The sequence below is a fragment of the Zootoca vivipara genome, chromosome 9 (assembly GCF_963506605.1).
Source record: "Zootoca vivipara chromosome 9, rZooViv1.1, whole genome shotgun sequence".
Taxonomy (NCBI): Eukaryota; Metazoa; Chordata; class Lepidosauria; order Squamata; family Lacertidae; genus Zootoca; species Zootoca vivipara.
Window position 1 is genome coordinate 14,642,713 of NC_083284.1, and position 15,038 is coordinate 14,657,750.

The 15,038-nt window shown below is 45.6% G+C and overlaps 1 protein-coding gene across 1 annotated transcript in view; it reads right to left on the reverse strand.

The window, feature by feature from the left end:
- Positions 1–15,038, reverse strand: part of MAPK10 (mitogen-activated protein kinase 10) — a 218,344-nt gene that overhangs the window by 41,267 nt on the left and 162,039 nt on the right. The window contains exons 7-9 of the mRNA XM_060278429.1: positions 11,904–12,042; positions 11,115–11,280; positions 4,913–4,984 (exon numbers count right to left, since the gene is read on the reverse strand). Of these exons, the coding sequence (XP_060134412.1) occupies positions 4,913–4,984; positions 11,115–11,280; positions 11,904–12,042 (377 nt within the window). The remainder of the gene's footprint in view (positions 1–4,912; positions 4,985–11,114; positions 11,281–11,903; positions 12,043–15,038) is intronic.

Here is a 15,038-nt window from a genome sequence, read left to right on the forward strand (position 1 = left end):
CACCTTTTGGGATCCATAAACTTAACAAAGCCAAATTCAAAAGGTTGCAGGATGGTTTTGCATAGCATGTTCGAGAGCACCTGCTTCAGACTGCGAACACACATCCCCAGTAGGTTGGGGAAGGAGGGGAGAAAGCAGCCCACCTGTGGCGAAATTCCTCTCTGCTTTCCAAATGGGAAAGTAGAGGAAGTGATACCCTTTCCAGTTAATCAAGAGCTGAACTGCTAGCCCAGCGTTTCTCAACCACTGTTCCGCGGCACACTAGTGTGCCGTGAGACGCTGGCTGGTGTGCCGCGACGTGCGGTGACGAGAAGGGCGATTTGCATTGTCACGTGCCTGGCGGCTGCCAATACACAGCACTGACCCGCCGGAAAGCAATATTTGGCAAGTGTTTCTTACAGTCATAATTATAATATAGGGCGGCACAGAGTTAAATTTTTTAACCTTTTTAATGGTGGTGTGCCTCGTGATTTTTTTCACGGAACAAGTGTGCCGTGGCCCAAAAAAGGTTGAGAAACACTGTGCTAGCCTGAAGATGACTAACCAAGAAAGAGATCTTGGGGTTGTGCAGATATCTCGAGTCTGCAGTGGCAGGAAAAACAGCAAGCTCCATACTAGGCGTCATTACAAAAAGAACTGAAAACAAAGCAGCCAACATTGTGATGCCTTTGCAGAAATCTGCGACTGCTTGCGTTGTCAATAGTGTGGCACCTCTGAACACATTTGAAGTGCAACCACACCTGGAATGCTGTGTACAATCTCAAAAAAGGGTAGCACTGAAGTGGGAGCAGTGCAGAAAAGAGCAACCAAAGGTTGCAACACATTCCATATGTGGAAAAGCTGGAGCAATGGGTTCTTTTTAAAATTCACTAAGTGGAGATACAATAAAGCAGAGGTAGCCAACACTGTGCCATCCAGATGTTGGTCTGCAGCTTCCATCTTCCCCAGGCAACACTGTCAGTAGTTGGTATGATAGGGGCTGAGACCATCTGACATCTGGAAGGCACCCCATTGACTTCAAGAGCGGGTTTCTAAACAGATGTATGGTGTGGCCAAAGGTGTATGGAGAAATGTGTTCTCCCTCCTCTCTCATAACATTAGAAGCCAGAGATTATCCAATGAAAACCGATTGGGAGTCGGTTCCCAGCAGGCTAAAGTAGGCACTGCTTCACAGGTGTATTCAGTTTCTGTGACTCAAAGCCACAGGGTGGGGTGGCAGCTGCTAGCTTTCAAAAGCCATTCAAAAAATTAAAGGAATATCCATCTAGGACCAGGGACACTAATACTGGCTGATGGGCACACGATGGAAGAGAACTGACCAATGGGAACATCATCCTGACCTACAACCCGCCATTGAACCCACTTGTTCCATTTTGAATCCATCAGCAAAGCTTGCACCAACATTGTCACAGTTTGGGGGCAGGTGCACTGTTCAGGAAGGGGCAGGGGGACAGGCCCCCTCTTCCAGACCACCACTCTATCACCACTTTCACTCAATGTGGTGTATAAAAGATTAGCCACAATAACGCTGTAAAAGACGCTATGCTATGCAGAGCACGGCTACCCATGTTTGACAGGCTCGTGGACACGGGTGGCACTGTGGACTAAACCACAGAGCCTAGGGCTTGCCAATCAGAAGGTCGGTGGTTCGAATCCCCACAACGGGGTGAGCTCCCATTGCTCGATCCCAGCTCCTGCCCACCTAGCAGTTCGAAAGCACGCAAAAAAGTGCAAGTAGATAAATAGGTACCACTCCGGCAGGAAGGTAAATGGCGTTTCCAGGTGCTGCTCTGGTTTGCCAGAAGCGGCTTAGTCATGCTGGCCACATGACCCAGAAGCTGTCTGCGGACAAACGCCGGCTCCCTTGGCCTATAAAGTGAGATGAGCGTGCAACCCCAGAGTCGTCCGTGGCAGGACCTAACGGTCAGGGGTACCTTTACCTTTAGCTAAATAGCTCCTGTTAACAACTCAGGGAACAAGTGACACCACTCCAGGTGCGTAACATTTTGTGAAGTTTAAGAATATTTTACTTTTCTTTAAAGAAATTGTGCTTCAAAACTCAACAATCCCATTAAAAATAGTCCTCACGGTCTTCCTTCCTCAGCAATGCCATTGGGGGGGGGTCCCTCACATTTCTTTCCCCAACTCCAGCCTTTAATCCATTCTTCCGTGCACAACCTCTCCTTTGCACACCTCAAAAGACAAAGATTTGCCCTCCACCCACCTCTGTGCATGGGGCCAGAAAGTTACACTTTAGACCAGGGTCCCCAAACTAAGGCCCGGGGGCCGGATGCGGCCCAATCACCTTCTAAATCCAGCCCGCGGACGGTCCGGGAATCAGCATGTTTTCACATGAGTAGAATGTGTCCTTTTGTTTAAAATGCATCTCTGGGTTATTTGTGGGGCATAGGAATTCGTTCATATATTTTTAAAAATATAGTCTGGCCCCCCACAAGGTCTGAGGGACAGTGGACCGGCCCCCTGCTGAAAAAGTTTCCTGATCCCTGCTTTAGACTGCCTTTGGCCTTTGATATTGCTAAGAATAAAAATGGGCTGGAAACCCAGGGAAACAAGAATCTTGCAAAACTTGCCAGACTCTACTCTCACATTAACAGTGAAACCCTATAGCTGCCTTCTCAGAAGTAAGGTCCACTGAGTTCAATGGGGCATACTCCCAGGTAAGGGAGTATAGGATTGCAGCCTATGTCGTGCAGCATGATCTACAAGGGGGATGGGTGTAGAAGAAGCCTGTAAGAGCCAGAACGCTCCTGTTCTCATCTGCCTCTGCAACCTTCTCTGCAAACTTGCTTTGAGCCAGCAATGGTCTGAAGCATATGCTACATTGCTATGGGGATGCCACAGAAATGGAGATCAGACCCATATGTGCAAATAAAGAGGGATAATTTTGTTTTGAAATGTACGAGTAGGATGCTTGTGTTTATAGGGTGGAATTGCACTCACAGGGCCTTGTTGGCAAAAACATCTGTGTGAAACATATCTCACTGCTTACTTCAATGAGAGACTATCCTATACAAGATATCCTATGGGGACATCTTGAGAAACAAATCTCCAGTTTTACCAAACAAGTATATCGAATTACGGTATCAATATGTGTGCGTGCACATGGCATGCTTCCCTATCTTTTGAGCAATGCCACGGTCCACATTTACTGAGAAGAATACTGTGGTAGCCAGATTTTCCGGGACATTTTCCTGCAGCATTTGGGGCGTTCTTATGCGCTTTGCACAGTGAGAGGTGTATGAGAAGCGTCACCCAAATGAGCATTATCTTCCTCAGAAACTTGGCTTGTTGAAGCCAGAGCTTTACAGGTGCTTCATTACACGCTCCCCAAAACTCCAGCATGGGCAGGCTCTCTCCCACCTCAACAGGAGAAGGAGAAGCTCTGCACATGGAAAAGGATCTGTGTATGGAGTTTCGCCTCCCATAGAAGTGAATGGGTGGGGAGAATTTTGCAGAGTGAACTGTATGCACGCCTTGGCTGAGCAACTGAGATAGGTCACAACAGAACTCAACTTTAATCATCATGTGCGAAAGTTTTGATCAATTCCCCTCACATAAGTGCTGGCGCAAGTGGCCCTCCATATACCTTTTTAGGCACGTGCTGGGTTCTGCAGATGTGCGGCTGTGGGCTCATTCATCTGCCAGCCTCTTCAGCTGGTTTCCATATGCAAACTGTGCAAACTATCCTCCTATCTTTCAATAACATCCTACATCCCCAACATTTGAGAGGAAATGACCACAGCTTGTTGGAAAGGCTGACCCTGTGCTAATCACCAAAAGGCGCCAAATATTAATCAGTGCTCATGACCTTATGCTTATCACACCAGCTGTCAAAAGATTTCTCAAGCCAATTTACCCTCCTCCTAGCTCGCTGGTGGAAGTCTTCCTTTTGTTTCTTTTACAGCAAAGAAGATGTACGGTAAATATGTGTGTTTTGTTAATATAAATGTGTTTTTATACCTTGCCTACAACAGATGAACTAGAAAGCTTCTTTCTTTCTTTCTTTCTTTCTTTCTTTCTTTCTTTCTTTCTTTCTTTCTTTCTTTCTTTCTTTCTTTCTTAGATTGCAGTTGTTTTCATTTTCTAATATTACTTTCACCACCTTGAGAGATGGCAAAAAGAATATCACCAAAGCTCAAAATGAAGAGGGCAAGAGAAGGGTGTGGGTGGGGTGAGCAGAGTTGTGTTTTTTTTGGGGGGGGGGGTTGTGCAGACCTCATGCACACACACAAAAAAAGGAAAGTTCATACTGGAAATCTGGTTAATAGTTCCATTTCTAGGAAGCGCCAAAGGACTGCCGGATCTCTTCTAGGCAACAAATGGGTAAGTCAACACATTCAGAACAAAATGTTGTATCGACTCATATCCGGAGTCTATACAGCATCATGGTGGACCCAGACGAACGATGCATTAGCAAGCAAAAGATTATGATGTCACCACAAACATCAAAAAAATTACGATTTTCAAAACATTCAGCCAAAAGAGGGGAAGGGGGGAAAAACAACAAAGTTTAAAGGAACAAATGGGCCGTTTTCTTTAAAATGCAATCAATAAGAAAAATCTTACAAGTCTGTCATCAGTGGCTGGTTCTTCTATAACCCCCCAAAAGGCGTTAACAAATATAAGGGTAAAAGCATGGAGACCTGCTTGATAGCGTTTGTCATATAGCTGGCGGTTCGGGTTTTGTTTTGTTTCGTTTCGTTTTGCTGCTGATTCCCAAGTGACTCCAATCATAATTAAACACACCCCTAAGATTCAGCTTTTTTTCGCTTCTGTCTTTTTATCCTCCTCTCATATATTGCTTGCTTAATAGGGAAAAGTCAAGGATGAGGCTGCGGGGGATGAAAGAGAAATAATTCGATGAAGGTTGCAGCAAATGGCATAAGGATACAATCCCTTCCTGGAAAGAGGATTTTGTGGCGCACCATTTCTCCCATAATGCATCCTACTGACCATATATCCACTAGAACAGCAGAGACAAGGAAATGAAGAGAGAAAGGGAGGGGGGAGGCAAAGTTAACTAAGACACTTTGGTTCCTATAGCAGAGGGGGGGAAAGAGTAGATTGATCAGAGAAAGCACAGATTTATGCACCTTCCACCGAACAATTTTTTAAAACACACACACATACAAAAAAAAAAGATGTCATAAACAGAAGAAGCATTAATACCCAGCAAATATCAATCTTATCAGAGTTTTATTCCACTTTTTCAAAAAATCCTGACCTTTTCCTGTTTAAATGGTCCCAATTTAAATGTGTATAATGCTCTTCAGGGCTGCAATCCTAAACATACTTACCAGGGAGTAAGGCCCATGGAACTCCACAGGGCTTACACTTGTGTAGGCATACGAAGGATTGCACCCTACGGATTGTTCCATGTGTGACCCGTCACTTTAGAGTGCTCCTGTGCAAGCTAAGCCACCTGGGCTGCTCTCATTTGACAAGACCAAGTGGGGGAAAGTTGCATGCGTTTGTTTCTCGCTTTTATTGCCACAGGAGAAAAGGCCAGGTTCTAGAACAAAGTAGGCCAATCTGGGGAGAAGGGAAAGGGTGGCACCTAATTATTCCAAGTTAGATCTAGTTCAGGGATGGGGAAGCTGCGTCCCTCCAGATGTTGCTGGACTACAGCTCCTATCATGCCTGACCATTGGCCACACTGCCTGGGACCATCTGGAGAGCCGCAACTCCCCTTCCCTGCATCCAGGAGGCTTTGGCCATGGACGTTAGGGCTGCCATATTGTGAGTAAAAAGGGAATCTGGCTCTGAGGGCAGACGGATGCACTTTGTCTCCCATCTTCCCTCGCCTGCAAGTTCTCTTTGGCATGTTCATACATTATTTCTCCCAGAGGCCACATCCAGGGTTATCCAGCCCACACCAGTTTCTAGTTCGTCTTGTTCCAATTCTGGGTTAATGCATCTTTGGAGTGACGCTGCAGGTCTCCTGTACACAGAGCTGAAGCAGTGTAGGGATGGCTGCCCCTGTGTTGTGTGCACCCACCTGAGTACGCATGCAGTGCACCCAGCTAATATAGGTAGGGCCAATCGCATAGGTCCTTCCCCTATTGCCCTCCTCAGGGTGATGAACATGCACACGATTGGTCCAACCCACAAGGTTCTGGTACCTGCACACACGTACAGCAGTCACAAGTTCCTTGTGAAGAGGAGTGGATTGTCAAGCTACTCTGTGAATTGTTGCTCTGTGAGGGGAATAGGAGTCTCCTAAGAACTCTCAACCCCCCTAAGAAACTACAGCTCCCAGAATTCTTTGGGGGAAGCCATGACTAATTAAAGCGGTATCATAGTATGGAGTGAATGTGGCCTTAGGTGGAATTTACACATATATTTTAAAAATGTTCTGAAGATGCTTTTAAAAAAAAAAAGAAGAAGAAGCGTTTTGAAAAATACATTGAATTTTCCATAAGGCTCGCCATCACCATCTAGTGTCACATTGCACTTAAAACACACACAACACGTTTTATTTGAAGCTGTATAGCTGAGTTCCTAGTCTATAATGGGCAGGATTCAATGGGAGATGCACAGCAGCATATGCAGGAGGGGGAACACAGGCAACAGAGGTGGAAGGAGCAAGAAAACCTTGCAGTGGTCACACTGCCAGATTTACTAGGCAGTGTACAGGTCTGTACAGCAGCCTTCGCCACTGGGGCAGATGGGAGTTGTAGTCCAACAACATCTGGAGGGCATCAGGTTGCAGTCTGGCAACTTTAGTAGCACGGGGTCCCAACATGAGGATAGGGCAGCCATACCCCTCCGGTACCAAATATTCAGAGGCCCAGCATTTATAGCTGGCGATAACCGATTGGTCTATCCAAGGCCTCATTTATACCATACATTTAAAGTGCAACGATACCACTTTAAATGTGCATGGATTCCCCCAGAGAATTCTGGGAGCTGTAGTTTGTTAAGTGTGCTGGGAGTTTTTAGGAGACTCCCCTCTCCCAGAGCTGCAATTCCTAGAATTCTCATTGAAGAGGGATTGATTGTTAAACCACTCTGGCTCTTGGAGGGGAATAAGGGTCCCCTAATGACTCTCTCTTAACAAACCACAACTCCCAGAATTCTCTGGGGGAAGCCGTGACTGTTAAAAGTGGTATCATAGTGTGTTAAATGTATGGTGTGAACACAGTCCAACAGGTTTCGCTTTTTCTGTCCCACCTTCTTTTTCTCTCTCCAAAAGAAACAAAAACAAACACCAGCCAAGTCCTTTCTTTTGACAAAGGTGAAATGCTTCGTTTTGGGGTGGGGTGGGGAGGGAAGGGGTGGTACTGGGTGCACAGGGCAGCAAAAGCCTGCCTGAAATACTGGCATCGCTCTCACTTTTAAAGGGGGCGGCAACAGGGCAATTGGGGGGGCTTTGGGAACAGAGCGCATCAAAATAGTGGGGAAATATAGCATCCATAAAGTCAGGTGCCAAGAGAAAATGAAAGCATGAAACTGGCCTTAAACAGGCAAGATTGCATGGTTGGAGAGAGATTAAATCCAAACGTACCAAAATATCTGCCTCCTGGAATTTGTGCTGAATAGTCAAATAGAGAGGAAAGCTGAAAATTAAGCGCTCTCTCTTTACAGATACTGAACTGCACCATGCACTTCCACAGATTCAAAAATTAGATGTCAAAAACAGCCAAATCGTAATAGGCACTAGTCCAGAGTTGCCCAAACTTGAGTTTCAGCTGTTGTTGGACTACAACTCCCATCATCCCTAGCTACCAGGACCAGTGGTAGTTGTAATCCAAAAACAGCTGGAGACCCAAGTTTGGAAAACCCTGCACTAGTCAAAAGCTTTCCCTCTCTCGGCTTGGCTTCCCTTGCTAGGTAAATGCATGTACTGCTATGAAGCAATAACTGGATTGCTCATTCTACGACAACCAATTCTGCCATTTGCAGGTGCTTACGTAATCAGAATTATTGGGAGAATTGCCCTGATTGTGTGATTCCTTGAGGGAACTGCAGAGCCTGTCAGTTCAATGAAAAAAATGGACAGGTGGATCTACTCCACCCATCAAAACCTACTCATGCAGAGCACCTTGAGCTCACCTGAGGACAAACAGAGCTCTGGATCAAAGGCAACATCTAAACTCAACTTAGCTTTTCTGGAAGTTGCTATAGCAATCTTGATTAAGAAGGTTTCAAAAGCATTTACCCCTAAATTATTTACTTTAAGCTGATAACAGCACTGTAGTAGAATCACCTTCAGCTCTGGCTTTTAAACTGATAAACACAAGGTGTGCTGGAAATGCGGCCCAATCATTACCAAATTTAAATAACAAAGAAATCAGACTGAAATAGCTATCTAATTGCTAGTTTGCAGATTGCAGCCAAATGTTAGTTGAAGTGCTGCAGTATGCTAATTAGATTCCACAAATTAAAAATGGAACAATCTGGAAGTTCCCTGTTACATTTAACATCAAAAGGGAACCTTTGTTTTCAGATTACTTGGGAAAGATTACTTGGGGAGCAGAAACAGACTACTGTAATGGATTTATCTCCATGGTGTTACTTGCTCATCCTTCTGCAAAATTGGTTGCCTAATATTTATGAAGCACTGATTTAATACTGTGCTACCGATAGGGCTTTTGTTTTTTAAGCACACAAATAAATGGTTGTTGATGTGACAAGATTATTGAGCACAACAAAATAACACTACCCCTCCTTCCTAGAAGGTCAGTTTGATCAGAATTATTCTTTTGGTTTGGGGGGGGGGTGCTGTTGGGTTATTGTTTTTATTATGTATTTTGTGGTTTTATATCTTGATTTTATTCTGTGAATCGCCCTGAGGCCCCTGGGAATAGGGTGGTATATAAATTCAATAAATAAAATAAAATGAGCATTTCACATCTAGATTACAGCACTGTAATAGTCCTGTACTCTGCCTTGGATACCTGAGATGTGTTTTCAGGACCCACAACTAGGATTTGTTGAACCATTTTTAATACTGAATTTCAATTTGTTGTAACCCACCCTGGGACCTGCTGCTGAAGGGGTTGAAGGATTATTATCAGCAGAATAATCAGGGCTTCTTCTTTTTCAGCTGGCACCTATTGCACTTTTCAGCTGGGTCCGGGAAGAAATAGGGGGAAGAGACCTGACCAGCCTCAGCAAAGCCCCTCTACATCTCTGGTTCACGAGAAGACTCTCCCCAGAGCCTAAAGGGGATGTCCTCTAGGGCTCCGGAGAGGTGCAGGTGAGCTGGAGGTGCAGGGACAGCTTTGCTGAGGCTCTTAGGCCTCCCAGCTAACAGCTGACATGCAGGAAAGCTGCACCAGCTCTCATGGAGCCTGACAGGCTGCGTTGCGGGGCTGCCGCCACTGCCGCCTTCACATGGGCAGGCCACCTCTTCCTCCCAGGGGGAAAAGTAAGCACAGGGCCTGACTCTATAAGGCAGTTGCAGCCAACTCTGGCTCATATAATCACTGAGCTTGTCAGTGACGCTCATTGCTTTTTGATGAAAACTGTTTCCCCGTCTTATTTGGTGGAGAGTCTGTAGCAGTTACAGCTAGGTGAAAATGAAAAAAATAGCAGCAACCAATATAGGTGTTAATTTTGTGCCATCCCAAGTTCTTAAAGGCTATGAGCTAGACCCTGGATTCCTGATAAGATAAGGTTTATGGGATTGTTCCAGAACATAAATATTTTCATATGTTTTTATCCAAAGTAATAATGCCAAGGCCATCCCTTGGATAAGCTGAGTTAAATTTGAAGTAGCCTTGCATTCCTGTCTAGAGGTGAGTTGTAATGTTAAAATTGGTATGTTTCCAAAGCTTCTTAAGCCCCAGATATGGGATACTTGCTCGAGTGTGTCCAAAAATGTTTGGCATAAAATATTTTAAAGAAACAAAATGTTTGTCTACTGCCTTCACATGATTGAGGTATCGGCCCCTACCCTCAAGTTTACCTTGAAAATAAATTTCCCAAAACTACTTTGGACTAGCGCTTATGTGCACAGGCAAAGAGAAGTTGATCATATTGGCCATAAATCTTAACTAAGATGCTTTTGGCACTCAAAAGTCTGCTATTGCAGGTTGGGGACCTTACAGTGCAGTAGAAAAAGTGGTGCAAAGAAAAATGGAGAGAGAAAAATGGGGGTGCCTTGCACTCAATCAGGAGACTCCATTGGACCCCACTAGATTCATGAATGGAAGGAGCCCTGCCATTGGCAGAGGACAAATTGGGATCCAAGCCATTGTCTACCATTTGCTATAGAACCCTGCCTAGAGCTAGATTCTCGTCTGCTTGCCTTGTTGATTTTGTGATACCAATGTTTTCTCCTATGCAACCAGAAAAACTTTATCACTTAGAGAACCTCCCTACTTGCAGTGCCGTGGGCAGCAAATAAAATGATGCGAATACATGCCATCTAACACAGTCTCCTAGGCTGGAGATAATTTGATGTAAGTTTCTTTTGTTGCAATCATAATTTTGTTACTGTTTCTCTGTGTTTTGATTTTATAATATGTTTTCTCAGCCACAGGGCTGGATGTTGTTCACCCGTTTTTATTAGCTTCATGGCAACCCATGGTTTTATGCACAAAAAATTGAACTGAAACGAATACAGGTCCGAGTTCCTTTGTTTTGAAAGGATGTGTGCTCCTAGGGCAACAATTTATTAAGGGGGACCATATTTGGAATCGAGGAAGGCTGGAAATATTTGGGTCACACCCACTGCCCGCCCAAAGAGCGTTTTAATATTTTAATTCACAGTGTGGTGATGAAAAGGTCTGTTTAAATTCCCTCCTTATAAACGTGCCTCCAATGATACTGGACTGGATGCAATGAGATAGCGCATCGTATCCGATTTGGGTGTTTCTTAACTTCAGTAATATCTGCATCATCCTCTGTGTTGCTTTCCTGCCTATAATAATCAGGCGTGGCGCACAACCCTAGGTGTTTCAACCAGCCATTGCAGTAGGTGATTGTGTTGTTCGTTTCACGCTGGCGAAAAGTTTCACCAGGTGATATCTGTGCAATAAGGTTTTGTTAAAGGTACATGAGCTGCCCATGTCATTCCTTCCCATCCAGCTGGCAGTCTCAGCCTTGCTAACATCCCATACGCTCACATCACATGTATATCCTACCATTCTCCTTGTAGCCCATTCCCAAGATGACCTCCGGTGCTCTGTAATAACGTGTGACCACATAAGGAGTCATCATGAAGCTAGTGCCTGCGGTCCTGGCCAGTCCAAAATCCAGGATCTTCAATGTGCAGTCAGATTTTACCACAATATTACTTGGTTTTAAATCCTGAAAGAGATGAGGGAGTGGGGGGGGGCGGGACAGGAATGATGAGTTCTACCTACAAGACTCAGTAGGTATACTTTATATCACAAATGCCACAAAGGCGCGGCTGTCCCTGTTCTGTGGAACAGTATTTTCTGTGAAGATAAAACAGGCACTCACTATCTGCACTTCACAGAAACAACTGAGGACATTTTTTTGTTCCAAAAGCCTGGATGAATTGGTCTCCGACATGGCTGCTGTGTACTTGGTATTGTTTTCAGCTGTTTTTATTGCATTCTGTGCATTGCCTTGAGGGGCACGGGGAAGGCGATTTGTTAAATAATTTTATCTGCTTTGGCGGTCCTGCAGGACTGGAGAGGATACCCTCTGAGAGAGATGAATGACCCAAGAGGGGGCAAATGGGCACAGTATGTGACCAGAGGTTGGTCATCCGAAGAGACAAGGGAGGTGGTGTTTGCTGTAAGAACAGCACTGCCCCCAAGGTCCCCAGGTATGGGTATAATAGTATATTAGAAGCTAAAACTGGGCACGCTCCAAAGAATAATGTTTTGTTTTTTTCTGTTCTGTAGAAGGACATTTGTCCTTTTTTTGTGTGGTGACGGGGGGGGGGTGGATGTCTGGCTTACCCTGTGAATGATTCCTGCAGAGTGAAGGTGCTTGATGCCGCAGAGCATTTGGTAGAGCAGGTAAGACATTCGCTCGTGGTCTAGCTCCATCTGAATCACCTGGCACAAGTTGGCATCCATCAGCTCCATTACTAAATACCTAAAGAGGAAAACAGTGCCATGTAATAATCAGCACTCATCGTGGATCAGATACACAGCAGGCATAGGCAAACTCGGCCCTCCAGATGTTTTGGGACTACAACTCCCATCATCCCTAGCTAACAGGACCAGTGGTCTGGGATGATGGGAACTGTAGTCTGAGAACATCTGGAGGCCCGAGTTTGCCTATGCCTGAGATACAGCAACGCTCTTGTATCTGATGTGTCCATCAGAATTCATTTTGCTGGGTATCAGAATTAAACAACCCCCCCCCCCCAAAAAAAAATTCATAGAATCGTGATGCAGCTGAGAGTACGGAGTGGGTGAGATGTCACTGAATGACATATTTAATGTAAGCATCCTTTTTCTCTCTCACCAGCATCATTTCATTCTTCAGTAACTAGTGTGGCAAGGGGCATACATTCTGCATGTGGACCGCAGCCTTGCACACCCTTGTCTCTTTCTCCTGCCCCTCCTGAAGACCTCATTGTGTGACGGCTGTGCTCTGCCTTCATATTTGGAGGCAGCAATGCTTCTGAAGACCCGTTTCTGGAAACTGCAGGAGGGGAGGGTGCCCTTGAGCTAAGCTCCTGCTTCTGGTTGGCCACTGTATGAACAGGAAGCTGGACTAGATGTTCCATTGGCTGCTCTTCTGTTCTAAGGAGGTTGCCACGTAACGTGTCAGGCCAGAATTCAGTACGGTCTTCTCTGACCTGCATGGGTTCGGCTGCTGGCAATCCTTTTGATTTCAGATGCCAGAGATCGCAGGGGGAGTGTTCTGCCACTGAGCTTTGTCTCCATCCGAAACAAAGGCTTTTCCTGGACCACCCTAGCTCCAGCTTCGCCGCTCCTCTTTCACTATGACTTTTATTTGCTTATCCTCAGGTCCACATTAGGAGTGTCTGACCCATCCTCCATTTTGCCTGCCTCTTGCAAATTGCAAACCTTGCAGCGAGGGACTGCAGACAGTCAAGAAACCTTCAATAAATAATTGTGGGGGGGGGGAGTTGATTGATAATTATTATGCAGATACAACAAAACGAAATAAAAACAGTGCTGGCTTGTTATGCCAACACTGGAAATCGTGGAATGGGATTGGCTAGGGAATTCTAAATTCTAAACGTTGCTGGAGATTTCATTTACATCCCAGTGGTTAAAGGGATAGGGTAGCTGCTACTAGATATGGGGGAAACAGGGGCATAGGAAGATAGCGGCGGTAGGGGCGGGCTGCCCTGAGCGGCGGGCTCCAAGGGGCACCATCGGGGGCGCCCACCCTGCCCCCAAAACGCGCGCCCCGCCCCCAGAATGTGTGTCACGCCCCTCCGGGAGGTGTGCCACACCCCGGAATGCGCACCACACCCCTCCAGGAGGCGCACCACGACCCTGGAACGCGCACACCGCTCCTGGAACGCGCGCCCCGGCCCTTCGGGAGGCGCGCCCCACCCCCGGAACGGGCGCCAGCCCCGTCCCCGGAGCATGAAGCTCTGCCACTGGGGGGGAACCCCTGAAATTTACCTTACATTAACTTGGAAATTACTCAAAATGCCCCCCAATCAAATACCCCATGGTAATTTTTCTTAGTCAATTTGAAAGGCTTGGGGAAATTGCCCACCCATCTCTGCTACCCCTCCCTCATCCCCCAAATCCATCCCCTGCCATGCCCCAAACAACTCCACCTCTTTCCTCACAGGCAACTGGATGGTGGAAAGAAGAGCAGAGAAGGAGCATAGAGAGAGTTTTCTTCTCCATCCCTCCCCTCCATTGCCTCACCACACTGAGTAAGAGTGTGCCAAGGCACAAGGGATTATGGGAGATTTAGTTTCCCCGGCCGCTTCTGCAATTGCCAAGGGCATCGCAGAAGAGAGTTTTAAAAACACTGACATATCACAGTGTGAAGAGAACAGCTGGTTCCCCTGCCAAGATTTTGCCCTTGTGTTATAGGACACAAACTATGTATAGTGCATAGTGAAGGAAATTGTGGTTTGTTTTGTTTTTAAGGCAGCAGAATGAGGAGAGTTTGGCCAACTAAGAAACACTTCTGATTACCTTAAATATTATTCAGGTCAGGTTCTCCTTACGTGCCAAGCAACGGCGGACAATGCTCAGTGGAAATACTAGCAATTCTCTGTTTTGCCCCCAGGTAAATGATTTTTACAGTCATAGGTTATCGGAAAATAAATATGGAAGAGGGGGGAAATGTTTCTCCTCCTTCCTTAAAAAAAAACACGCCACAAAAATAACACAAGGAGATAATTTCAGAGTGTTTTATGCACCTTTCAGAAGCCTACACACCTCGGGGAGTTCTGAGGTAACAGGCGCTGCCTGAGAAAGCTATCAACACAAAGGAATCAAAAGGAGCTGCTTAGAGCCGTTCAGATTCCTTTGCATGTCTGAACATGTTCAGACCCCCCTCACGACCACAACCCCACATCCTGCATTTTCTCAAGCACCTCTATTAAGATGCTCAGCATACATTTTCCATTTCTACACTTCTAAATCGAGGTGGAAAGTGCTTTCTGACATACCTAAAAGCAGTAGGCAGATAGTCTTGAGTTTTCCTACCTTGACTTTTTCTGATTCTTTTTTTTTAATTGCTTGCACCTCTTTTCAAAACACATTATTTCATTTTAATTATTTCCATTATATAAAACCAGCATCCATAATTGCTGGTCATTCGCTTCTTCTTTTCACCCCTACTCCTCTTGTAGGTACAAAATACAGGAATGACACAGAAATGGGAAAAGGTTGGTTCCATCAGGTCACCACCTTACGGATTTCTGGACATGAGGCAGTTTCTGAGGAGAAGGAGCACTTTCCGTTCAGCTATTCCTGAGTTTTAGTTGCGCCCCAAGGCACCCGAGCCACAAAGTTTCCAGGAGAACAGTAAATCACACTGACAAGGAATATTTGGTTTATGGGTTCAAATAGGCCACAACTTTATTGGTTACAGATGTGAGCAGTTTGGCTTAGGCATTGGGGTGAAGCCAGGCTATATCT